We start from the raw sequence: 27701 nt of genomic DNA, 5'->3' as shown, positions 1-27701 counted from the left end.
TCCCTGTGGATAAATATCCTGTGAATCGTATTTTGAGATAACTCTGAACCATTAAGAACCCCTTTCAGCCACCGTTCTGAAATAGCTGACTGAGGAATTCTGGGAGTTGAAGTCCACACTGTCTTGGGCTATAGTTCTCAAGTTACAATTATCTTTCCCCAAGGATACTTAGCCAGTGAACATAAAGGAATGAATACTTACCCTTAACACAGGTCAGGACACGACCGCCTTCCCGAAGGGCACAGGTCTCTCCAAGCGGGCAGCTGCTTTCTTTGCACTGGAGGTGGCCTGCTGACTGGCAGGTGCATTTTTTTGTGCAGCCTTCCGAGTAAATGTGCTCGCCAATCTGTTGAGCAAAGTCCCAGAGTCAGTTACAATAAGGAAAGCATTCCCTCCCCCCCTCAGTTCTTCCAATTTTTCAGTTTTTTGAGTTTTGCCCCATTTTATGACATATTTTGTCACAGTTGTTAAGTGAATCACTGCAGTTGTTAAGTTAGTAACCCGGTTGTTAAGTGAATCTGGCTTGCCCGTTTACTTGGCTTGTCAAAAGGTTGCAAAAAGAGACCGTGTGACCCCAGGACACTGCAACCGTCATAAATATGAACCAGTTGTCAAATATCTGAGTCTTGATCACATGACCATGGGGAATGGTCACTAAATGAACTGTTGTAAGTCTGTAGTCTGTCAGGAATCTCTCCTAGTCTCCATCTCATGAGAAATAGCCCCTTTTTGCTCCCAGCCACATCAAGGGAGAGAGAAATTACCTTGAGGTAGGCTCCACGATATGTGCAGCCACACTGCTTCATGGTTACACACTGAGATCCATCAAAGACATAGTCCTCATCACACTGACAGCCTTCAAAGCAGTTCTCTGAACACTGACTTGGACTAGACAAGGCGGCACAGGTGGAATCACAAGTTCTGGTACATGGCTCATACTGGCTGTGGGCCGGACAGGTGAGAGCTGTGGAAAGCAGAAGAAGCAAATAGATTAAAGTCAATGTGGATTGAAGTCCACATCTCCTAAAATTGCCCAAGTGACAAACACTGCACTAATGAAGTGCTAAGGACTAACAATTACATCTTCCAGGGGAGAAGAGTACAATCTAGAGAGGCATCTTGTCTCCCTGGAGCCAAAAATCAAAATGTGGCCGAGAACCTAACCAAAACAATTAGGCCCACAAACTACTAATCTTCCCTCCTCCTTCACTTGGGGACGAATGACATAACAAAGAACCTGAGTAAAATATTGAGAGATTATAAGCAAGTAGGCAATAAAGTTAAGGATTCTTGGAACAAGTACCCATGTTTTTTCAAAAATAAGACCCAGTCTTGATTTCCTTTGGGCTTCAAAATTAGAACTAGGTCTTATTTTGAGGGAAATGACTTGTTTCTTTGTCCATGTACTTGAAGAGGACATGGGAGGCCCACTTCTTCTGCTTCATCGTGGCAGGGCAGGAGGTCTTGCGGCCAGGACACCACAAGCAACCAGATGGAATGGGCAGCTGGGCAGTTGTGCAGATGCTTAAGAAGGCCTTGTTTTGGGGATAGGGCTTATATTGTGCAGACAAGCAAAAACCATGGTAGGGCTTATTTTTGGGATGTTATTTTGGGGAAAACACAGTAATTGCCGAAACAACTCTGGAATCTCTTTGAATCAGGATGCATCCATGGTTGGTTAAGCACTAGAGGATGTTAGGATTTAAATGGATGTGAACTGGATAGACTCAGCCATGAATAAGAATAGTAAGGCAAGGCACAGGAAGATAGACGAAGACATTTGAGGCAGAGAGTTGGCTATTTATGGAAAGTAACTTCCTACAAACTTACGGCAGAAGGAAGAGCTTCTCCAGGCTCTAATGTTGGCACCAGATGCCTGGCAAGCAGCTACATAGGCCTGAAGACTGCGACAAAGGGACTCCTGAGCCTCATTGGTTGTGCAGGCCTCATTCAAACAGTGTTCAAAATATTCTGCAGGGTCCACCAGTGAATGGCAGCCTATGAATGGACCTGTCTTGGATGGGATCATTCCACAGAAGTTCTCAGCTTCATATTTTGTTTTCTGGGCTTTGTTGCAGATGGGACATCTGTCCCCGCAGCCATCAGAAGAAATTACACCATTCACTGGGACCTTCCAAGAAGCCGCAAGTTCTTCCACATTTTCAGTGAGTTTTCCATTAGGTAGCATGAAGTCATCCTTCGTATTCCCATTGAAGTTGCCAGCTAGGCCACGCATATGACCCATGTAAGTACTGGGCACAGAAACCTGAATATATGAAGAAGTATCATAGAGGACTGTGAGGCCAAAGGTTGTATAGATAATGATGTTGTTCCCTTCTTGGGTGATCCAGAATTTCCCATCAGCTGCATTCATTGGCAGGGTATACAACTGCCCATCCACCTGTACCAAGAAAGAATAAAAATTGGGGATAAGTTCTGGTTTTACATGCATAGAATTTAATGCTCATTTCACATTGCTTTTGCATTAAGAAAATCATCAGAAGTAGAAAGCATGCATTTAACTCCCAAATCTCCCTCCCCCCCCCACTATTTTTGAAATCCTGAGTCTTCTGAGATTAAGACCAAAACGTCACTGCTGAATGTAAAACTGAGTTTTTCTATTTGACTGTGGTGCATTAAACCCCCTAATAAATTTAATGCACCTGTTTTATTAAAAGAAAACAAACGGACAGAGATTTCTGCTTCCAGTCATTTGGGCGCCATCCCTGCAATATTTCCATGTTCTCTGCAGTTATACAAAGACTAAATAAAATGTCTGTGTGGGTGTGTAGCCCCTATTCTTCAAACAGTTTGCTGGCTCTAGGATTCAAAGCCTTTTCCCCAAATATGATAATAAAAACCCATAAAATAAACTTCCTAGTGATAAGCTCTTTCACCTACCATAGCCTGCCACTTTAGTCCCCTCTGAAGGGTGATTGTGGAACCATGAATGAAGACCTTCAGATTCCGGATTAGAATTAAAGGACCATCACCAAGCTTCTCATTCTCTATCCACACAGTGAAGTTCTGGAGCTGAGGATTGTGCGGGGTGACTTGAGCTAAGATATAAGTAGAGGAGCCGTAGAGTTCAAAATTCCTTCCATCAAAGGAAATGAAATGATGTTCCCCCAATACAATGGTCTTTCCATAGCCTATGGGGTGGCAGCCTTGAACGCCTTTTACAATCTTGCAAACCTCATATTTTCCACAGGAGAACTTTTGACATTTTATGGTTACGTTATCCATGCAGATGCACTTTTTCTGGCAGGAAGTGGTGGGATAAAACTCTTCTCCCAGTTTGTAGTATCGGCCTTGGTCAAAACAGCCACAGTTCGCATTTGAAACACACTGATCCCCACTGCGGATAGATCCAGAGTCACAAAAACATCCTTCCAGGCATGGAACATAACACTTCTTCGGTGAGATGAGGCTCTTGCACGTAGCTGGACAACCACTGCCACAGAGCTCATAGTGGGTGTTAGGTGGGCAAGACATACCTGAAGAACAGAATAAAGAGAATGTTGCTTATCAAATTATCAAAAAGAAGAGGGGGTTAAAGCAGAAGGCAAGATAAGTAAAAATGGATGGAAACTACTTCAACACATCTGGGGGCAAAAAGTTGAGGAAGGCTACTGTGATATAAATGGGGTCTTCATCAAATGACTCTCCCATTTCTATTACTGGATTTAGGCTCTCTTTCATCTCTTATGCCAGCTATTTTGTTTCTCCGAAAATAAGACATTCCCGAAAATATTGCAAAACAGCAGCAGTCATGAGGTGACCATACTCACTGCCTCCTGCACCTCAAAAATAATAAGACCTCCCCAAAAATAAGGCCAAGTGCTTATTTCAAGGGGGGGGGGTTCAAAAGAAAACAAGACCCTGTCTTATTTTGGAGAAAACACGGTAAACTTTGAATGCAGGAGAGAAGACTTACTGCAGAAGGATGGTGATCTCCACTCCTCAACTTGGATGCCTTGAGCTTGACATGCTGTCATGTAGGAGCTGATGGCAATACAGAGGGCCTCATGGTGACCTTGATATGCGCAGGTATCATAGACACAATCATCAAGATAAGACTGAGGATCAATGGCATCATGGCATTGCCTGAAAGGCCCACTCTTTCTTGTAAGAATCCCACAGTAGGATGGACCTTGGTAGGTTTGTTTATCAGCATCACTGCACACTGGGCAATTTTCGGTGCATCCAGAAGAGCAGCCAGGAATATCTTTCACCTTCCAGCTGTTTGCAAATTGATTTTCATCCTCTGCTTGGGTTCCATCTTTCATGAGAAAGTCATCATTTTGATCTTCATTGGCATTACCACAAAGGCCACAGAGTGCATTGGCATAAGAGTTGGGAACGATGACCCTGGCATAGCTGTACCAGTCAAAGCTGACACGCAGATCAAAGTCTGTCTTGATGAAGCCATGAACTCCACTCTGGTAGATGCTCAGTTTATTTTCATAGGAGAAGGGTAGTTCCACAATCTTGCCATTGACCTGAATTAAAATAAAGAAAAAAATAGTCAAGGCATTAACAATTATTTCAAACTAAAGAGTAGATTTGGTCTTATTAGATTTCAGACTCATCATCTCCCCTATTCCACTTGATGGGCTGTTTGACAAATAAGCAAAGTAAGAATTCTATCACTATTTAATAATAATAAATTTAGACATAGAAAAACAAAAACAAATGCAAAAGATGTAATTTAAATTTGGCCCTAGAAGATGAAACAATATAACAAATAAAATAAGTTGTAAAAATTACACAAAACAATTAAAACGCTAGCTTGATAACTAAAATAATTTCTACTTCTCATGAAATTCTCTATGCCGAAAAACAAATTCTGTATACATTTCTAAATACTATAGATCATAAATAGATATTTTTATGATATCAAATAAGTGACTGACATCCTTCCCATTAAACCAATATCCATTTGGAAACTGGCTGAAAAACAGTAGGGAGGTCTTGCCTTTAATATCTTCACTAAGAAATAAGAAACAAAGTACTCTATATATATATATAGTATCACCTCCCTAAACCAGAAGCCAGCAATCTTTTTAGACTGAGTTTTTGGGGTTGTTCCATGAAAGCATATGCAATTTTGCTTTTCTCATGAAAATTCTTGTGTGAGACTAATAAGTCTTGAAAAGGATTTCGTGGGATTCCACCTTGCAGAAGATTATTTTGCTATTATATTGGAGGAAATAAATTAAGCATGATAACATTATGGCCTGTGCAAGTCCCATATATCTGACCCCTTAAATCTACAACTATAATCCCATCCTGGTTTGAATCGTAGCTAAACCTCCATACAAGAACTAAGAAACATTGAGAACTTAACACCTATGAAGCTCTTATGCCTGAGAACCTAAAACTTGCAATGACTCTTTTTTTGTTTGTTAATAGGATATTTGAACACCCCCTTGGATTAGTTTACATGCCTGTATCTTTTCGGGAAACTCTTGGCTCATACTGATGGTAAAGTTGTAGATTTCCAGGGTCACCACTTTGGTGTAGGACACTGCCTTGTTGCCTCGGTGGTTATTCTCCACGGTGACCAAAAATGGGGTCAGAGAAGGATCCTGGGAGCAGAGCCCAGCCATTTGGTAAATGCAGGTTCCCATGAAATCATATTTTTTCCCATCGAATGTTGTATAGTGAGGCTCTCCGGTTCCTATGCAGGTCTTGTATCTGACAGCATGGCATCCCTGGACACCATTGACCACGCTGCATTTTCTCTTGCCCTTGCAAGAAGACTTTCGGCATACAGCCTTGCCTAATTTGGTAAAAGAAAGTCCTTTTAAAGCTTTGGGAAGAGAGGAAAGCATCTTTATGTAGGAAACTCTGCATTATGGGAGGAGAGTTGTGTTAGTTCATGAGAGGGGAAAAAAATCAGAAGGAACCTATTTTATTAAAAGGCAGAAGCCTTTGTGAGCTGCACACCCTTCATCAGATGCAAAGAGCCACAAAAGCCAACACCTTGTAATAAAATTGGTTGGTTGGATAAGATGCTACTGGACTGCACTTGTTCAGCTTAATTACTGAAAAATAATGAATAAGCTGTGGAAAAGTAATACAGGAATGGGTGGAAGGAAGAAAAATACTTCTACACTCAATGTTTCTTAACCTTGGCAGTTTGAAGATGTGTGGACTTCAACTCCCAGAATTCCCCAGCAAGCCAAGTCCACACATCTTCAAACCGCCAAAGTTGAGAAACATTGTCTTACCCACATAGCAAGAGAAGAAAAAGTTAGTACTTTCCATTTATTCCCCTATCTCTTATTTGCCAATTAATAAAACATTATTTACAGAGTACAGGGAACTCGAGATCAGTCATCAAGATGGACCCAGGACCATAAACCTTGCTTTTGTATGTCACAGTGCCTTTCAGGTGGATTGTCACTTTTGTGAGAACCTCATGGGTTATGATAGCAAATTCTTTTATGCCATTTCCTGTGGGGGTGACCACATAATATAACTGTCCCAGCTGGTGGATGGGATAGGTGATTGTTCCCTCACTTGTAAAAGGCAAGTAATTGTAGGAGATGACAGAAATGTCTTGGTCAGCTTCGATCAGCACCACCTTATTAAATTTGTCACTCCCCACCATTGCTAAGGACTGTGGTAACTGAATGGAAATGACTTCTCCTTCATTGATGGTTTTGTGCAGTATTGTATTGCTTGTTGACACTGTAATATTTGTCACAAAATTATATCCAGAGATTTACAGCTCAAGCTTTTGAGTACCCTGCCCAGGATTGTGATTTTGCATGAAGGCAGTAACAAAACTCTTCCCCCGGAACTTAAATGACATGTTCCTGAAAAAAAAGAAGACTCTTAGGGGGGGATAGATCTTTTCATACATTAAACTAGGATACTTCCCCATCTTTATTCTTGTTTCTGGTTGTCAGAAAGACAAGAATAAATCCAGGTAGATAAGAACCATTGGCAACTTCAGATATCTAACCCCTAGGTGAAGATGTTACCGTTTTATCACTCCATCACCCACTTCTCCCCCTTCTACATTTAAAAAAATATATCAATCACATCGACTTTGGTGACAGTGCAACACCTCCCGTTATGCCCATGTGACCTTCAGAAAGGACAAAATGTCACACTATGGCCCCTGAGCATCTTTTACTCATTGGTATCATTGGTTTAAGACAATATGCACATTTCACCTTTTTCCCTTTGTTTGGTTTGGCTTCCCTGTGGATAAATATTCTGAGAATCCTTAACACAGGTCAGGACTCCTTCTTGAAGGCGGCAGGTTTTATCAGCAGCACAAGAGTGGGCCTCACATAGGAGCCCTTTACCAGGGACACAAGTACATTTTTCCTGGCAGGTATTCAGCAGAAAAGTCTCATGGGGCTGGTAGGAAGAAACAGAGATTTTCGGAATTACAATATAGACATATATTGACTTTGGGATATAAACTTTATTTAATTATATTATTTATTTGAATTTATTGAATGGCATGGTGGCCTAGAGGTGGAGTTCTTTCCTCATAGTCAGGAGGCTCTGAGTTCAATTCTAGGTAGCAGCAGATATTCCTCCCTTATTTTCTTATTATTATTTTCTTTGAATTCTTTTAGCTTTTAAAAAGGGGACATTTTTGCGAAATGTCATAACAGAAAAAATGTGTCTGATTTTCTAATTTCCCTATAAATTCCTTTAGATGCTGTCAATTTAGAAGAAATATTCAGGGAAATAATCACCAGTAGGTACGTATATCAAGAAAATAATACTTTAGATACTTCTTCAGAATTTGACATAACCATTTCTGGTTTTAAGCTACTCGGAATGCTTTAAAACCTCAGCCACATAACATAATACTGAAAATACTTCTTTTGTGAAAGAACAAACTGAACTTGTGAACAGACTGTTTTTTTTAGTTCATCACTAACAAAAATCAGAAAATTGAGCATGAAAAACCATAGGTTTCCACATACATGCACATATATCTCTTGTGTTGGATGAAGGTAGCCTGCATGTAGTCCTCGACTTAAAACCATTTGCTTAGTGATTATTCAAATATACAACAGCATTAGAAGAAAAAGGGACTCCCAACCTGTTTTCAAACTTATGACTGTTGCAGCATATTCATAATTGCGGCATCCCCATTGTCACATGATCAAAATGTGTGCCCTTAGCAACTGGTATAAAAAAGCATTCTCCCTTGATTATCATTTGTAACCTTCCCAGCTGGCAGCTGACAAAGAAAGTCAATGGGGGAAGCCAAATTTTCCTAGTGATGCCATGCTTCACTTAACCAATGTGGCGAAAGAGGTTGCAAAATAGGCACGTCCCATAACAACTGTCATCACTGAGCAGCAGAAATTGTGTTTGTAAGGTGAAGACTATCTATATATTTGCTAACCTTATAGTCGTGTCCATCTTCGGAACAGCCACAGGTTTCCACAGAAACACAGGAAAGGCCATCAAAGAAGAAACCGGCATCGCACTGGCATCCTTTTGCACAGGTGTCCGGGCATGGATCAGGGTTATTGATCTTGGCACAACTAGTGGGGCACAGGTTGGCACAGACCCGGTAGTGGCGATTGACTGGGCAGCTTGGAACTACATTGGAAAATATAAATATTGATACGGTACATATTAGTTGACATTTCTTGGGTGTTACTCAAGGCAGAGGAAAACGGAATGAAGTGGACGTAGCTACCCATTGAATGTACTGCTCAGATGCTCCATAGGATTCCCTTTAAGGATCTGAGATACACTTTATATTTTTATTACAAAGTGTTTTTTTGCACTGAGATTTCAATATCAGTTTTCAATGTCAGCAGACATGAGCTTTGTCCCACCTTAGAAGCAGCTCTGGACCTATGAACTGAGCTGGCTTTGAAAGCTGAGTTGATTTATGGTTGGAAACAACCTCACACTTTCCAATCAGTCATTCCAGTTCTCAGCAAGAAACCCCACATAGTGTTATGTACTTCATATGAATGGCAACAGGAGAGCCTTTAGTGATTTATCTCATGCACTTTTTTAGTAGACTAAAAGTTAAAAAATTTTCATTACTTCAGGATCTGGGGGGAATGGGATCAGAGTATTCATGTGAAGCAATGGTCCCTGCATTGTCACAATAGCCAGAGGGAAGGGGTGGAATGGGTGAGAGGGATCATTGAGAAGAGAAGCTTGCAGGCGGAATTATAGACCCCAAAGTGATCCCTGATAAAGATGAACAACCTGTGTGTCCATTCAAATCTAATAACATAAACAGCTCCATCAATTTATGAGGATACTTACCTGAAGTACAAAGAGCAGCAGTGCCGTAGCCTTTATCTTTACCACCTCCAAAGAGAAAAAGTCCAAATGGAGCGTCTGCGTGTTCCACTGACAGGGCATGATCTGTTATCTCCACGTCTTCTTTAGCCCATGAATAATTGGTGCCTGGGATCTGTGACCACCGGATCGTCCTGCCTTCCATTGTGATCCTACCAGATTCTGAGGATTTCGCTATAATCATGGCATGATTTGTGAAGTTTTTCATTCCATAAATGCGGTATGAATTGCAATAGCATATTATGGCAGGGATGTTCATGAGGAAAGGGTCATAGGAATGGACTCCTCTTTTGGTACCAGTGAAAAAAAACAAGACTTGGATTCTAGCATCAGCAGAGATAAAAATTGGTTGAGAGGCCGGGATCTTAAGTTGAACCACTTCTCCAGCCACCAGAGTATGAGATCCTTTCTTGGAGCTGGATTGATATTTGAGTAAAGTGTTCTCTGCAGAAACAATATATGCAATATCAAATGTTGTCTGGAAAGGAGCAGGAGGGACGATGAAGGTGGTTCCCCAGCTCTGAACTGGCAGAAGCTGCTGAACAACATGATCACAAGTTGTGAACTTGGAAACACACTTATGTCCACTCAAGACAGCCACAGATTTGGTCGATTCAATCCTGGTGCCTGATAAATCTTCTCTGCTTTGCAACTGAATTGCTTCAAAGGCCTTGAGGTCAGTCATCAAGATGGACCCAGGACCATAAACCTTTCTTTTGTATGTCACAGTGCCTTTCAGGTGGATGGTCACTTTTGTGAGAACCTCATGGGCTATGATAGCAAATTCTTTTGTGCCTTTTCCTATGGGAGTGACCACATAATATAACTGTCCCAGCTGGTGGATGGGATAGGTGATTGTTCCCTCACTTGTCAAAGGCAAGTAGTTGTAGGAGATGACAGAAATGTCTTGGTCAGCTTCGATCAGCATCGCCTTTTTAAATTTGCCACTCCCCACCATTTCTAAGGACTGTGGTAATGGAATGGAAATGACTTCTCCTTCATTGATGGTTTTGTGTAGTATTGTAGTGCTTGTTGACACTGTAATATTTGTCATAAAATTATATCCAGAGATGTACAGCTCAAGGTTTTGAGTAGGTTGTCCAGACCTGTGATTTTGCATGAAGGCAGTAACAAAACTCTTCCCCCAGGAACTTATATGACAACTTCCTGGGGAAAAAAAAAGAAGGACTCGTAGGAGAGGATAATACCTTTGTATTAAATTAGGTTACTTTCCTCTTTGGATTCGGGTCTGTTAAACTTACCATTTCTATGTGACCACCTCAGATGATCGACTGATCGTAACAACTTGAGGATGATAGATAAAGACTTATCATTAAAATTCAGCTTAAGTAAAGTTTAATCATAATTACCACATGAGCATAGCCTATTTTTGGAAACTGGTATAATAAAAACGGTTTGCTTTTGCAGAACAATTTATCAAGTCTTCCTCCCATCCACTGCTCTAAAGCATCCTGGTGGTTCTTTAAAGGAGCAAGTATTATTTTAAAAAAATACATTTTTGGTCTGAATGGACTGCATAGTTGGACAGCAGTTTTTCTGAGTTCTCACAAGGAAGAAGTAAACTTCAGATCGCTCTTCACAGTGCTGTGATTTCTAAATGGATCAACAAATTTAAACCTGGATTATTATTTTTTTTAATGAAACTCTGAATTGAAAATGAGGGCCACTCAATATAAAATTTGTAATCCATTCTGTTTGTGTGTGTCTGCGTGTGTGCGCATGCGCGCATGCGTATGTATCTATGTATGGGATGCAGGGGTTCAGTGGCTAATACGCTGAGCTTGTCAATCAGAACAGTCATCAGTTTGGCAGTTTGAATCCCTAGTGCTGCATAACAGAGTGAGCTCCCATTACTTGTCCCAGCTTCTGCAACCTAGCAGTTCGAAAGCAGATAAAAATGCAAGTAGAAAAGTAGGAACCACCTTGAGGGGAAGGTAGCAAAGTTCTGTGCACCTACAGCATTTACTCATGCAGGACACATGACCACGGAGAGACATCTTTTGACAGTGCTTTGAAACAGAGATGAGCACTGCCCCCTAGTGTCAGAAACAACTAGAACATATGTCCGCGGCGGATGTTGGGGTCCCTGGACATCCGTCGACAAGTGGGCTACAAGTGGACCAGCCAACAAAATGACAAAAATATAGTGCAGATGAAAATCGTGCCATAATGGCCTGTTACTACAACTCAGAGCCAGAAAAAAGAGGCTATTTAAAGCGAATGTATGAATTATGGAAACAACAATATCCAGATTCAAATGTTAGTGAACAACGACTAGCAGATCAAAGGCGATTTATTATATGGAATAAAGTGTTTAGTGAAGTTGAACATGAGGAAATTCAGGCAAATTGCAAAACCCAAAAAACAATATCACAAGCGGAAATAACTGATATTCAAGAAACAACTAAAGACATTATAGTAGAACTCCCAGAAGAAGCTCTCGGGGAGGAAATAACATCACCACCACTAGAACCAGTTATCACTGAACCAACTGATGAACTAACTCAAAAACAAAAAGAATTGAAGGATAAGATCATGGAGCATTTTCTGCTTAATGAGGAAAGGCAACGTTTACCATCACTAAAAACTGTGCCTAAGAAAATTTTGGCCCCTATCATGAAAATGGTTAATGCAGTGTTTTCAACAATTGAACCGGGATCCATCTTGGAAACAAACCAGTTAATGTACAGCGCAGCTGTAATAGTCACTAATGAACTAGGCATTAAAATTAAAGTACCTAGTCACACAACAGAAAAAGCATCAAAGCCAAAGTGGAAAATCCGTTTAGAACAAAAAGTCAAAAAATTAAGGGCAGATGCTAGTAACTGAAAGAACATGCATGAGCAACGGCTTAAAAACAACAAAATCATAGATAGGCTAATCAGAAGATATAGATTGGATACAAGAAACATCAATGAAGCTGTAGAGATTGTAAAACAGCAGATAACAGCAACAGCTAGAAAAATTGAAAGATATGAGGCACGAATCATCCAATATTAACAAAATCAGCAATTTCGATCAGACCAACGACATTTTTATCAAAGTCTTAATGTGAATGGTGACACCAAAAGTGAAAAACCAGAAAAACAGGCCACAGTTGAATTCTGGAAAGAATTGTGGGAAAATGCAAAGGACTACAACAAGGAAGCAAAGTGGATACATGACTTTGAGAAAAGCATTGGCAACAAACACATGCAAGTATTAGAAATAACAACTGAGATGGTCAAAAATCGAGTTAAAAAGGTAAAGAATTGGACATCACCTGGAAAGGACCAATTAGATGGTTTCTGCCTCAAATATCTGACCAGTTTACATGCAATATTGGCCAGGCAACTGAATGAAATTTTACAAAAGGGCCAAATTGATGAATGGTTGACAACTGGAAAAACATACTTGATTCAGAAAGATGCAACTAAAGGAACAACACCTGAAAACTACAGACAAAACTACAGACATGCTTGCCAACAACCTTCAAATTACTCACAGGCATTATTGCAGATAACATGATGGATTATTTGGAAACAAACAACATCTTGCCAGTAGAGCAAAAAGGCAACAAAAGAAGGAGCAGGGGCACAAAAGATCAGCTTCTAATTGATAAAATGATATTAGAAAATTGTAAGAACAGAAAAATGAACTTGAATATGGTCTGGATTGATTACAAAAAGGCATTTGACTCACTGCCACATAGTTGGATGATAAAATGCTTAGAAACAACTGGCATTAGCAAAAATATTACATCCTTTACTGAAAAGGCGATGAAACAATGGAGAACTGAGTTGGCAGTAGGGAGGCAGGGCCAAGGCTGGGCCTGACGTAGAGATCTGGGCCTTAACTTCAATTCTAGTGTCTATGGAGATTCTCAATTATCCAGGTCATGGTTGTCCCAAATGTGTGTTCCAAAGGCAACTGGATTTAATTTTTTTCCTTGAAAACATTTCACTTCTCATCCAAGAAGCTTCTTCCGTTCTGACTGAAGGTTGCGGAATAGAAAGATTTATGGTGTTTGTAGTTATCTGGATGTTACATTTTCAAGGAGAAAAAAAAACCCCAAGAATGTTGGCTTTTTAAAAGCACCTTTGGCTCAAGTACCCCTCAAAAAAGGCTGCCTTAGGGAACAGCGCAATTTTCCATGCTGCTAGGGCTCCCCAGGAGCTTACCTGAGGGGAAAGGTGAGCACATTGTTTACCTTTAGGTGGTGTTTTCTCTCTTTGGAGAGGCCTCTGCGGCCTAACAGAACCTGCTCCAGGACTCACCAGGCCTTCATTCTCAAAGTGGCTTTGGCGAAGGCTCTGCAGCCTTCAAAACCACCCAAAAGCACACCCCGTTCAGAGACTCTCCATTCACCCTCCATTCTCACTTCCACAGCCTCTAAAACCCCTGCGACAAAGGGGCACGCTTGGAGGTTGCGAACTGGCGTGTCACCCAAAATGTCACGATGTGTCCCTTTTGACACGTGTGGGAAGCCCCCCTCCTAGAAGAATGAAATATTTTGGGAAGTATTAAAAAAAGGCAGAATATTTCATTTCCCTAAATGAGAAATAGAGAAATATGTTCTTAAAAGTGCTGGCTTCCTTGTTTTTTTCCCCATCTTGTTTAAAAAACACAATTAATCGTAGATCCTGCCTTCCTTGGGGTTTTAGTCCTGTCTTGAATGGATTACCAAACCTGCATTTTTGAAAAGGTGGCCTCCTCAGTTTCCGGGAGGTGGGTGGGAAGACTGAGTCTCCTTTCTGGATTTTAAGAGGACGTTTCTCTATTTCTCATTTAGGGAAGTATAATATTCTGCCTTTTTAATACTTCCCAAAATATTTCATTCTTCTAAGAGGGGGGCTTCCCCCATCAGAGGTTCACCATCACTGTGCTCGAGGGAGAGTAACTTTAAAACGATCTTGAGGAGAAATAGTTCCAAGCTCAGCATTCCCTCCATGGGTGGGCAAATACAGAGACACCCCAAAATTCCTTCCATGCATTTGAAACAACAGAAATATACATCAAACAGTCCAGTTTACTCACCATCGATTTGGGCCAAACCTGCCAAAAGGAGGAGAAGTCTTCTCAGTGCCATACCTACAAAAGGAGAAGAGATTAAGGATTTTTTTTCTCCCTGCACCGACACATCCTGCACCCCCAGATCCACTGGGGAAACAAAGCCCAGCTGTCACCATGCAGACATCATTAATGTAACTGGCATGAAATTTTAAAGGTGAAACGATGATAATTAGTTTGTGTGCATAGCAAAACCGCCTTGCAGCCTGACGCTCGGACACCCATGGAAGATCAGAGAAAATCAAAGTGGTCATTAAGAAATGGCACAAATTTGATAGCAGATCAATAATCAGTCAGTGATATTTAAAGCCACCCCAAAAATATTCTTTATTTTTTGAATATTTGGTTCAATATGATGACACTGGTATCAATAGGAGGGCAACACAAGGGGTGCTAGAAGTTTCTAGAAGGGAAAAGGGTTACATATAGTGTGTTATTAGGCGCCCCCTTGAGGGTGTTAGGCAAATCAACCCAGAGATTAAAAAGCCCGCCAAAAGTTAAGGTAGCTGGTGAGGTAAATTTAACCAGCCAATCAGAAATGCCGATGTAATATATGAATTGCATACAATGCCTGTTGTGAGGAGATTTGGTGCGCTTGCTTTAAGGCATTAGTTCTGAGCAGAAATAATTTTTTTGAAATGTTCCCGCCCATCTTTGCGTGATTATTTGGTATAATTCACACTATATGAAATACATGACCCAACTTTGGTCAGAGCCAATAAATATATGAAAATGCCTCAGTGTTGCAGCCTATAGTTAAGGGACTAGTCCTCGTGAGACTTTTGAGAGAATCTGAATCTGAATAAGTTTGGGTGAAGTAAGGGAAAGTAAACATATCTCTCAAATGGTCATTTTTAAAGTGACAGTATAAGCAATTATGATATTAGCAATAATTGTCGAGAGGGATCTTGGAGTCATAGCAGACAATCACTTAAATATGAGCACATAGTGTGCTGCAGTTGCCAAAAATGCCAACATGACTTCAGCAACAGTGGTCAACACCTGAAATTCTCTACCTGACTCCATTGTTACATTATCTAACCCCCACAGCTTCAACCTTAAACTGTCTAGTGTGGACCTCACCCCATTCCTAAGAGGTCAGAAAAAGGAGGCGTACATAAGCGCATCATTGCGCCTACCGTCCCTGTCCTACCGTCCTCATTTACTTGCACTCATTCCTTCTTCGTGCCCATGTTTATACTTATACCTGTTATCTAGTACATGTTCAACAAATTTAAAAAATAAAAAAGCCAACCCAGTCCAAGGCTGCATGAACAGAGAGATAGAAAATCTTTCAGAATGTGCACATTCTTTTGGGGAAAAAAAATATCTCAGATTATTGTCAGATTTCCAGGGAATTTATCTGCTACAGAGTTTTCCCCAGCTTGGTACCTGCAATCTATAATGGGATAGAAATCCCATCCATTAGGGGAATTTTGGAAGAGGTGCTCCCAGAAGAAGAGCCTGTATTACATAATCTTCAGGAGATAACAGGATGACAGAGTTGGAAGGGACCTTGGAGATCTTCTAGTCCAACCCCCTGCTCGAGCAGGAGACCCTACCCCCATGATGGCGAACCTATTGCCAATGTGCCACAGGTGGCATGCAGAATCCTCTGCAGGCACGCCAGCGGTCACCCCAGTCCAGCTCCACCATGCATAACTTTGGGTCTCTGGGGCGCATGCGCTGTGGGCACTCACATTGCATTTTTGGGCCTCGCGTGGCCCCCTGTGCCCCATTCTGGCCCTGGAAGGACTCCTGCACCAACCTGGAAGCCAAAAATGGGCAAGGGAGCACAGGGGGTCATGCGGGGGTGGTGGAGCATGGGGGGAAGGTCACACTGCATTAACAAAAAGGTTAGCCAGCCCTGCCCTATACCATTCCAGACAAGCGGCTGTCCAGTCTTTTCTTAAAACCATTAAAGCCCCCACAACTTCTGAAGGCAAGCAATCCCACGGATTAATTTTTTCTAACCGTCAGGAAATTCCATCCTTCCGAAGTCAGTAAAACGAGGACCCAAATTGTTGGGGGCAATAGGCTGACTCTATAAATTGCTTAGAGGGGGCTGTAAAGCACTGCAAAGCGGTATATAAGTCCGAGCGCTATTGCTATTTAGGCAATACCTACAAGGACTCCACCTTCCCATATTTATTTCGCAAAACGTTAGAGTACCCCACTTACCTGTGGATGATAGCCTCTATCCCAGTACCACCTTTGCAGGCTTACAGGCGTGGCATGGTGTGGGGGGCATGGTATGGCTCAGTGGGCATGGTTCAGTGGGTGTGTCTCAGTGGACATGGCAGCAGAAGGATATTGTAAAATCCCCATTTCCTCCCGATCAACTGGGACTCGGGAGGAAGAGAATAGATGGGGTTTGGCCAGTCAGAGGTGGTATTTACCAGTTCTCCGAACTACTCAAAATTTCCGCTACCAGTTCTGCAGAACTGATCAGAACCTGCTGAATACCACCTCTAAAAAACACCCAAGATGGACAGATAATATTATTTCTTATGGTACCTGGTGTGTAAATTTCCATTCAAAACTCTTTTTGGATTGCCTTAATCTTTAAATTTTAAAATTTTAAAAATCCACGTCATATGAATTATTCAATTAGCATTCTGGAACATATTTATTTTATTTGTCTTTTTTTTAAAAAAAAATCTAAATGCAATTCCTTCACATCGCAGCTGGATTCCAAACACAGTGTCTATTTGCAGTTTTCATAATTTGAGTTGCAGTTTGCATGACAACCTGCAATTTGTTTGTATTGTATTTTTATTGTATTTTATTATTTGTATGCCGCCCTTCTCCGGGAGGACTCAGAGCAGCGAACAATTCAAGGGGGAAAAAAGGGGGAACATAAAAAGACAAAATACAAATAATAAAAGTAGACAACAGTCGCACAACCATACATGTCGAGAGGGGAAGGAACTCATCACCCCCAGGCCTCCTGGCAAAGCCAGGTTTTGACGGCTTTTCGGAAGGCCTGGAGAGAGGTGAGGGTCCGAATCCCTGCGGGGAGTTCATTCCAGAGGGCCGGAGCTGCCACAGAGAAGGCCCTCCCCCAGGTAATAGCCAGGTGGCATTGGCTGGTAGATGGCACCCGGAGGAGGCCAACCCTGTGAGATCTAATGGGTCTGTGGGAGGTAATTGGCAGCAGGCGGTCTCTCAAGTCCCCAGATCCAATACCATGAAGGGCTTTATAAGGTATGACTAGCACCTTGAAGCGCATCCGGAGACTGATCGGTAACCAGTGCAGCTCGCGGAGGATAGGTGTAACGTGGGTGTACCGAGGTGCACCCACAATCGCTCGCGCAGCTGCGTTCTGGACGAGTTGAAGTCTCCGAATACTCTTCAAGGGCTGCCCCATGTAGAGCGCATTGCAGTAGTCCAGTCTTGAGGTCACGAGGACGTGAGTGACTGTTGTGAGCGCCTCCCGGTCCAGGTAGGGATGCAACTAGTGTACCAGGCGAACCTGGGCAAATGCCCCCCTGGTCACAGCCGACAAATGGTGTTCTAAAGTCAGCTGTGGATCCAGGAGGACCCCAGCCCTGTCTGAGGGGCGTAGATTTTCACCCCCCAGCCTGAGTGACGGAATATTGACCAAGTTTTTGGGAGGGAAACACAACAGCCACTCGGTCTTGTCTGGATTGAGTACAAGCTTGTTAACCCCCATCCAGACCCTAACAGCCTCCAGGCACTGGCACATCATGTCAACCGCTTCACTGAGTTGGCACGGGGCGGACAGATACAACTGTGTATCGTCCGCATATTGATGGTGTTTTATCCCGTGCCGTCGAATGATCTCACCCAGTGGCTTCATGTAGATATTAAATAGCAGGGGGGACAGGACCGAACCCTGAGGAACCCCGTATTTCAGGGGCCTAGGGGTCGACCTCTCCTCCCCAACTAACACCGACTGCGACCTGTCCGAGAGGTAGGAGGAGAACCACTGAAAAACGGTGGCTCCCACCCCCACCTCTCGCAACCGTCGCAGAAGGATACCATGGTCGATGGTATCGAAGGCCGCTGAGAGGTCAAGGAGCACTAGGATAGAGGAATTACCGCCATCCCTGGCTCTCCAGAGATCATCGGTCAGTGCGACCAAAGCGGTTTCCATGCTGTGGCCAGGCCTGAAACCAGACTGAAAGGAGTCTAGATAATCGGCTTCATCCAAGGACCGCCGGAGTTGCGAGGCCACCACTTTCTCAACAACCTTCCCAATGAAGGGGAGGTTGGAGACTGGACGGTAGTTGTTCAAACTGGCTGGGTCCAGTGATGGCTTCTTCAGGAGGGGTCTCACCTCCGCTACCTTCAATGCCGGTGGAAAGAAACCCTCCCAAAGAGAGGCATTCACCATCGCCTGGATCCAGCCCCGCGTCACCTCCCTGCTGTTCGCGACCAGCCAGGAGGGGCACGGGTCCAGTACACATGTGGAGGCACTCACCGCTCCCATGGCTTACCGCTCCCATGGTTTGAAGCAGCTTCAAGCACACTTACTTGGAAGAAAGTTTTTCTGAAAAAAGTGGAATCTTACACTTTTGGAAACACATTGCTATGTTCTGGTGGCGTAGAGGTGGCGCTCTCATCTCACAATCAGGAGGCTCTGAGCTCAATCCCAGAAAGCAGCAGATGTTTCTCTCTCTGGATGAGGAAATACCGGCTGTGACCTCTGCATAGGCATCAGGAAGGGCCTCCAGCTAATAAATGCTCAACTCCATTTAGTCGCCCCAATTGCACCCCGATGCAAGGGATTACCGCAGGGGTGTCAAACTCAATTTCATTGAGGGCTACATCAGGGCTGTGGTTGACCTCAGGGACTGGGTGGGTGTGGCCAGCTTGACACCACTCCCTAAACTGCTGGCATGTTTCCTTTTCACACTGGATAGACCGGGCTGAAGCCATGCTGGCTCGATGTTTCCTCTTTGCACTGAATAGACCAGGCTGAAGCAACACGGGTAGACCAGGCTAAAGTGATGCAGGCCGGCTCCTTACATTTTCCAGGATGGGGCCACAGCAGGGGTGGGTTCCTGCCAGCTCTAACCTGCTCTATAGAAGAGGTTCCACAAATCGACAGTGCTGTTTAGAACCGATTCCAGCTCCCTCCCCCCATCCGCCCACACATCATCAAGATGAAGAGCGAGAGGAGGAATTCTGGGAGTTGAAGTCCACAGGTATTAAAGCTGTCAAGTTTGAACACCCCTGGGGTTTTTTCCTAAAGGATTAGGGGTGCAAGGATCTTGTAACTTGACAGCTTTAAGACTTGCGTGCTTCAAATGCCAAAGTTTCTGAGCCAACATTTTGGTTGCTAAGCAAGAGCATTGTTAAGTGAGTTTCACCACATTTTACAAGTTGGCCACGCCCACCCAGTTACATGGCTGGCAAGCCACTCCCACCTGGTCATATGGCCGGAAAGCTACTCCCACAAAGTAGGCCACACCTACAGAAGAGGTTCTAAAAAAATTTGAAAAACACCACTGGGCCACAGGCTGGATCTGACCACATCTCAGGCCCATGGGCCTTCTGTTTGACACCCAGGGTTGTTAAAAGGAATAAAAAGGTTGCTAAGGTCTGCTTGAGTCTTATCTTCCAAAGACCAGAGAAGTTGAGTTTGACATACTCCTTAATGGAAAACTATTTTAGGAAAAATTGAGCCATTTGGGTTTCTTACAGTCTAACACATAGTTTTCAACTAAGCATTTATCTTATAACATAATTTAGGATGGGAGTATTTCCAGAGCAGTTTCAGAGCCTTTATCATTTTTCTCTACTTTTAGCCCTTAGGCCATTTTCTGCTCCAAGTATTTCCAGAATCTTTTTTCTTTTTATTTAGCCTTTCTCAGAACTTTACATTAAAATGTTTGCCGATCCATCCTATTAATATTTGTTGCCCGCTTTCCCTGGGGATTAAATAGGAAGGGATTTTCACCGTCATGGCTCTTTAATCTGCTATTGACTGAAACTGTGTACAGCAAAGGAATTCAGTTCTCATGAAGCTCCTCTGAATTCAACCATAACACGTCACAAATACTGTTTTGATAACTTCCTGAATTGGATGCCTTTGGTTATACACCACTTTATAAATCTGAGCTGCAAAATTGCTAATAAAAGTATTGATGATAAAGAAAATAATAACACTTTGTCAACTTGCAATGATGATGGGTTCTATTTCAGACCAGCTGGCCACATCTTCTTACATTGCATTGTGTTTCAAAGATAAGGCAGTCAGTTATATCCCTGGGTGTTGCAAAAAGCATAGAAAGCCCACAGTAGGATTACCCTATTTTTTGGAGTATAAGACGCATCTTTCCCCCCACCCCCACCCCAATATACTCCGGAGCATCTTATACTCCGGAAAATACAGTAGTTCAGAGAAGTATCCAGCAGACTCATTCATTCATTCATTTGTCCATCCATCCATCCATCCATCCATCCATCCATCCATCCATCCATCTATCCATCCATCTCTTCTTTTAAAGAGCTCAAGATGACTCAAAAGAAACCATCTTTATTTTATCCCTTCAACATTAACCTGGTGAAAAAGATTAAGCTGAAAGAAAGTAACGGGCCCCATATCACCAGTGTGTGTTTTATGATCAATGGGTTTTTGAACTCTAAGGATTTCACTTTACCATGATTCAATAGTCTAACCATGATACCACATAGAAGCACACTTGCCTCAATAAAACTGAAGGTGTTGGAGAGCAATGGTGATGCAGTAGTTAGAATAAGTATTGTAGGCTAACTCTGCCCACAGCCAGAAGTTCGATCTTGATGGGCTTAAGGTTGACTCAGCTTTCCATCCTTCCAAGATCGGTCAAAAAGGGACTCAGATAGTTGCGGGCAATATACTGATTCTGTAAGTGGCGTGGAGAAATTGTAAAACAGTATGAAGTGCTATTGCTACCGTGAAGTCTAACAGACAATGGGAATAACACAGGCTGCATTCACACATGACATTGTCCCCAAATGTTACCACATATTTAGTACCAGCTAATTTAAGCTTTCTGAATGGGCATGTGTGAAACACACATGTCATTCATAAGTCATTTGTGGATTATTATCCCTTCCTTCCTTCCTTCCTTCCTTCCTTCCTTCCCTCCCTCCCTCCCTCCCTCCCTCCCTCCTTCCTATCAATCCATTCATTATTTACATACTGCTGTAAACCGTATAGACTCTTGATAGTACCATGGGTTACATACAAACATAACCAATCCCCTAGTCCAGCAATCTGTTCTCACCATGACCAACCAATGGCATATAAAAGCCAACACATCTCCTAGTAGATGGCCTTCAGAAACAGACACACCTCCATTAAGGCTAAGAGCCATGGATCTCCATGAATCCCATAAACTGGTTGAATCCCTGTTTGAAGCCAGCCAAGCTGGTAGCTTGCACAACATTCATTCATTCATTCATTCTTCATTCATTCATTCTTCATTCATTCATTCATTTAATTTTTTATCCACCCATCTCCCCTACAAGAGGTCTCTGGGTCATATACAAGGTGATTCTCCTAAAAGGTGACTCTGGAGCTTTCATAGGAGTTAATTCCAAAGTTGAATTGCACATCATGGATCAGGAGCTGCCACAAAGAAGGGGGAGTCAAGCTATTCTCCAAAGCATCTGAAGGTAGAACAAGAAGCAATGGGTGGAAGCTAATCAAGCAACTTAGAACTAAGGAAGAATTTCCTGACAGTTTGAACAATTAATCAGTGGAACAACTTGCCTCCAGAAGTTGTGAATGCTCCAACACTGGAGGTTTTCAAGAAGATGTTGGATAACCATTTGTCTGAAGTGGTGTAGGGTTTCCTGCCTAAGTAGGGGATTGGGCTAGAAGACCTCTAAGGTCCCTTCCAACTCTATTATTCTATATTTTCTATATTTTCTATGTCATGTAAAAAAAACACCCTTTTGTCTATCCAGATATTTTGAGGATTCAGTTTTATATTATAGGCTGAGCTCTGGTTCTACTATTTTGGGAAGGGGAAATAACTTCCCCTTCTCCTTTTATACACACCATGCATCATGTTCTACCCCTCAATCATGTTCCCTCTCCTTCACCTCCTTTCTAAACTAAATAGGCCCAAATATTGCAGCCTTTCCTCATTCAAAAACTGTTCCAGCCCCTTCAAGATCTTAGTTTACATTCTGTGTCATTTTGCATTCCGCAGTTTACAAATCTTAGCACAGTCAATTTATAGAGAACCATTTTCCGATTAGAGATCTCAACTCTCCTTCAATTTGAATTATGTACAAAAAAATCAGATAAATATTTATAAGAATGGATGATACCAAGTCTCAAGCAGCCTCACCTCTAACATAGGCGTTTTTCACATTCAAATGCCATAGATGTGGGGAAAGAGAGCAGTTAAAAATCAGACTTAACACATGTTGAAATTTAATCCTTCCATCTCAGTTTGCATCAGGAGAAATCCAGCATCGATCTACTGATTCAGAAAGAACCAACGTGGGTTTGTGATGTCATGAAATATTTGCCACAATAGTCATTGTTGCTCCTTGATTCAATGCTGAACAGTGCCTGATGAGAATCTAAATAATATTCTCAAATAGTAAATTCTATGAAGACAATTTCTTAGTAAAGCAATGATACAAATATTTCCTGTCCTATCATCTCCCAATGCCTCATTAAACTATGACAAATTACACTTAGCCATGATTTATGGCTGTTTCCTTGATTACCAGTAGAAAGCTATCATAGATAGCGCAGAATCAGGCAGAGATGTTAACAGAGCAAGTGTGTCCTTTCAGTTGTCCTAGAGCAGGGGTGTCAAACTCGATTTTATTGAGGGCCGCATCAGGGTTGTGTTTGACCTTGGGGAGGCAGTGTGGGCATGGCCAGCTCAACTCATATTAGGGGTGCCTGTGGTGGCCCGAGCACTCTGCCAGAGAAAATATGATCCTGAGCTCTGTTTTCAGCTGCGACGGCCTCCTGCAATCCTCTGCCAGTGAAAATGGAGCTCGGAAGGGCAGCCTACGGCCCTTCTGAGCTCCATTTTCTCTGGCAGAGGCACTGAGGGCTGGTCCTTCACTGTTTCTAGGGTGGCCCCACGGGCCAGATCTAAGCACCCCATGGGCCGGATGCAGCCCCTGGGCCTTGAGTTTGACACCCCTGTCCTAGAGAACCCCACCTGGGCCACTTGAATTGTTGCAGCAGATTGAGGTTTGCAATCTACTTATGAAAGACCAGGACTCGAGACCATGAAGGTGCGAGAGAAACAGGTTTATTGATGCATCGAGTTCAGCGTGCTAACGCACCAAAATCTGAACAAAATCAAATGACCAAAATCATTTGAGATGGGTTTCCTGACAAATTTTGGCCACTTATCCTTTATGGTGTGATTAGCCCTCTCGAATTTCCCAGTGGAACTGGGGAGAAAAGCACAGTGCAATTTCCATGTGATCCCCAACATTTGAGCAATTTTCTGAGTGGCCTTGTGCATGAACTTGGGCCCATTATCTGAGGAAATGCGTGAAGGCAACCATAGCGAGGGATGATTAAATTTAACAGTGTCCGGGTTACCTCAAAAGCCTTCTGGGGCACTAGCTAGGATTGGTGGTCTCTGCTTGGGACATTTGGGGTGCGTAACCCGAACAGTCATAAGCATACACAGTTTGTCCTTGCATTTTTTAGCCAAGCTGTCTCCTCAACAAATTGTACCACACGTCAATATACGGGACCTGATCCAGATGTCCTAAATCGGGATCAAACACTAACCTATGGACATTTAACATATGGGCATCCGGCCATTTGAGATGGGTTTAGTGACAAATTTTGGCCAACTTATCTTTTATGGTGTGATCCGCCCTCCCGACCCTCCCACCTGAACTGGGCCTTGACGTCGGTTTTTAGCAGCACATACCTGACATTGAGAGCAAACAGCGGCTGCTAGACTAGACAAATTGTTAATATAGACCTCCCTGAGCCAAGGCTTTTTCCAAAGCCGTCTTCCCTAAGTGCAAATGCTTATGCAGGGAGGAGACAGCATCCCATGCCAACTGTTGGGGAATAAACACCTTTTTGTCTGGCAGAACCCACCACCCATGTAGTAGTTCCACCCCTATTGCTTCAGCTTGTTGGATTTCTGAGTGACTATACGATGGGGACTGTTCTTCCTGGGCCGGGGTCCACAGAGTGAGGCAGGTGGCCTGTAAAGAAGGGTGATCCAAGGCTGCTGCTCTGGCAACTCGATCAGCTTTGTTGTTTCCTTTTTTCAGCTGTTGAGACCCCTTTCTGATGACCTCGTACATGCATAATGGCAACCTGCTTGGGGCCCATACACTATCCAGCAGACGCATAATTTGGGGGCCATATCTGATGTCCTTTCCTCCAGCTGTGATGAGGCCTCTTTCCTTATATAAAGCTCCATGGACTTGGACGGTTAGGAAGGCATATTTGGAGTCTGTGTAAATGTTGACTCGTAGATCTCATGCCAATTCTAGAGCCCTTGAGAGGGCATATAGTTCTGCCAATTGGGCACTGGTTCCTGGTAGTAGGGGCATGGCTTCCCACACATCATCAAGGGTGACTACAGCATAAGCTGCCTTTCACCTGCCCTCATGTAGAAAGCTGGTGCCATCTGTAAAAAGGGTTGCATCTGGTTGGAGAGGGGTTCATCCTTCAAATCTGGGTGGCTGGCATAGGTCTTTTCAATTGTTTGTAAGCAATCATGGGTTGTTTCAGAATCTGGTTCAGGCAATAAGGTTGCTGGATTCAAAGCATATGACTGGACAAGCTTGATGAGGGGGTTATGCCCCTGGTATTTGAGCATTCATGGATTGGTAAGCCACAGATGTCCTTTCTGGACAGCTCTAAGAACATGGGGGGTGTAGATGTCTAATTGTTGTCCAAAGGTGAGCTTATTGGCTTCCTGAGTAAGTAGGGCAGTTCCTGCCACAGCATTGAGACAGGTTGGCCACCCTTTGGCCACCTGATCCAGCTGTTTGGACAAATATGCAACCGGGCGATACCATGTTCCTAACTTTTGGGTCAGTACCCCAAGGCCATATTCTGCTTAATGTCCACAGCCAACTGGAAAGGGCTGTCAAAGTCAGGAAACTAGGAGCCTGAGTCACAGCATGCTTCAATTCCAAAAAGCTATTCTGTTCCTCTTTCTCCCACCTCAAGGGTTCCTTTTCATTCCCCTTGGTAGCTTCATAGAGTGGCTTTGCTAACAATGCGAAGTTGAGAATCCAAATGCGGCAACACCCAGCTGCTCCCAAAAAGCCCCTTAATTCCTTCCTATTTTGTGGGGCTGGCAATTGGCAAATGGCCAATTTCATGGCCCAAAGTCCTCTGTCCCTGCTGGATGTTGGAACCCAAATATCTAACTTCCAACTGGACTAACTGAGCCTTGGTCCGAGAGGCCTTGTAGCCTTTCTCCTGTAGGAGGAGCAGTAGGGCTGCTGCATTGGCATGACAGGCTTCCTCTATCTGGCCTGTGACCAACAAGTCAGCTACATCTTGCAAAACCACATCGGGTGGGGCAATGTCTAAAAGTTCCAAATCCATGGCTAATGCAGCTCCAAATAAGGTGGGGGAGCTTTTAAAGCCTTGAGGCAAGCGTGTCCAAGCATATTGTTGCTTCCTGCCTGTGACTGGGCATTCGAAGGCAAACAAGTGATGACTTTTCTGATGGATGGGGATTGCAAAGAAAGCATACTTTGAATCAATGACTGAAAACCATTTTGCCTCTGCATGCCATTGAAGGGCCTCCTGTGAGATTCACGTCTCCTGGGGCGGCTTGGTAGGGGAGGGGGATCCCTTGGCATCCTAGGGCGGTCATCTTCCCTTTCCTCAAGGGGTGGAGCCCAGTCCCGATGGGGGCACCCCCCTTTCCAGTGTCCATGTTCATAACAGATGGCACATTGGTTCCGTCCCAAGGGTGGGGCCCTGTCCCTCTCCCTAGTTCCTCTTCTCCCTCCTGGCATGGTCATAATTGCTGCCGCTAGCACTTCTGCTTTTTTTCTGCATCTTTTGATCCTTCTTCCTTTCCTCCAACAGATCCCTATTGACAAAGGTTTTTCTAGCCACTTCCATAAGTTCGCTGAGGGCCTTCCCTAGTGCCCCTTCCAGTTTCTGCAGCTTGTGTCTGATGTCAGGGGCTGACTGAGAAATAAAGGCCATAGCCAGCATCCGAGCCTTTTCAGGAAGGGTGGGGTCGATAGGAGTATACATTTGGTAGGCTTCTATCCATCGAGCATAAAAAGCCTTGGGGCTTTCGGTAGCACCTTGAGTGATGAGGCTGGGTTTAGACATATTGGTGGCTGGTTTTCCTCCCAGCCGAACAGCCCTTACAATTAACTGTTGATAATTGCATAGCAGAGTCAGCTGGAGGGGGTCATAGGGGCTCCATCTGGGGTCCCTTGAAGGGAAGCGTTGCTCAGTAAAGTCAGCCAGAGTGGTGTGGGCAGGGACATCAGGTTTTAGAATGTTAGACACTGCAATTCTAATCTTCTCCCTCTCTACAGCATTAAACAGGGTAGCCATTAGCTGTTGGAGATCTAGCCAAGTAGGGTGGTGGGTGTCCACAATAGTTTTAACCAGATCAACCACCTCGTTTGGCTTGGCACTATAAGGTCCATAGTGAAGTTTCCAATTGAGCAGATCAGAGGTGGTAAAAGGGATATATTGAAACAGTGAGGCTGTGGAGATTTGGCATGGATCGCTTGGATCCACTAAAAACTGATCCACTCTCCGAAGTGGGGCTGTCAAAATAGGAGCAGTTTTGTCTCTGGTTCTAGCTGCCACCGGCTGGTCCTCACTTGGTTCTGGCTTTCCTCCCACAGCTCCCAGCAACTGCTCTATCTCCTCTTCTTTCTTCTCCCAAAATTCTGGCCCCCGTGTTTCTGGTGAGCTCAGAGGGTCCACATCCCCTGTCCTTCTGACAGGACTTTCTTCTGACATCATAGAGGTCACAACGTCCAGCCCTCGCTCTATCCACTCCACAGACGATCGGCTTGTTGATGCCCTCAAGTCTCCTTAGCTACTAGGTGTGGCTCCCCTTAGGTATGGTCGTGGTGAGGGTCATGGTGCTGATCCTCTTCCTCTTACTGCCACCCCTGGTGGGGTCATGTAGGGCGGTGGTTGGGGCAACTCTTCTGGGGCACTAGCTAGGATTGGTGGTCTCTGCTTGGGACATTTGGGGCGCTTAACCCGAACAGCCATAAGCATACGCTGTTTGTCTTTGCATCTTTCTAGCCAAGCTGTCTCCTCAACAAATTGTACCACATGTCAATACACGGGGCCTGATCCGGATGTCCTACATTGGGATCAAACACTAACCTATGGACATTTA

General features: G+C 43.5%; 1 protein-coding gene across 1 annotated transcript; it reads right to left on the bottom strand.

Moving 5' to 3' along the window:
- Positions 1 to 229: 229 nt before the first annotated feature.
- On the bottom strand, positions 230 to 27310 carry LOC148043059 (IgGFc-binding protein-like; the record flags this gene model as incomplete). The annotated part of the gene is made up of 12 exons (XM_087728021.1): positions 26406 to 27310; positions 24065 to 24121; positions 16083 to 16150; positions 14350 to 14403; positions 9277 to 10479; positions 6319 to 6699; positions 5451 to 5815; positions 3938 to 4502; positions 2902 to 3497; positions 1831 to 2401; positions 765 to 964; positions 230 to 346 (listed from the first exon to the last, which is right to left on the bottom strand). Coding segments are annotated over exons 1-12 (5082 nt in total), but the record flags the coding sequence as incomplete, so codon positions are not given.
- Between the last annotated feature and the right edge of the window lie 391 nt (positions 27311 to 27701).

Source organism: Thamnophis sirtalis, unplaced genomic scaffold (assembly GCF_051295495.1).
Source record: "Thamnophis sirtalis isolate CommonGarterSnake01/CBP01778 unplaced genomic scaffold, rThaSir2_p1.2 scaffold_13, whole genome shotgun sequence".
Taxonomy (NCBI): domain Eukaryota; kingdom Metazoa; phylum Chordata; class Lepidosauria; order Squamata; family Natricidae; genus Thamnophis; species Thamnophis sirtalis.
The sequence above is the reverse complement of the archived record's forward strand: the minus strand, read 5'-3'. Positions and strand labels throughout refer to the sequence as shown.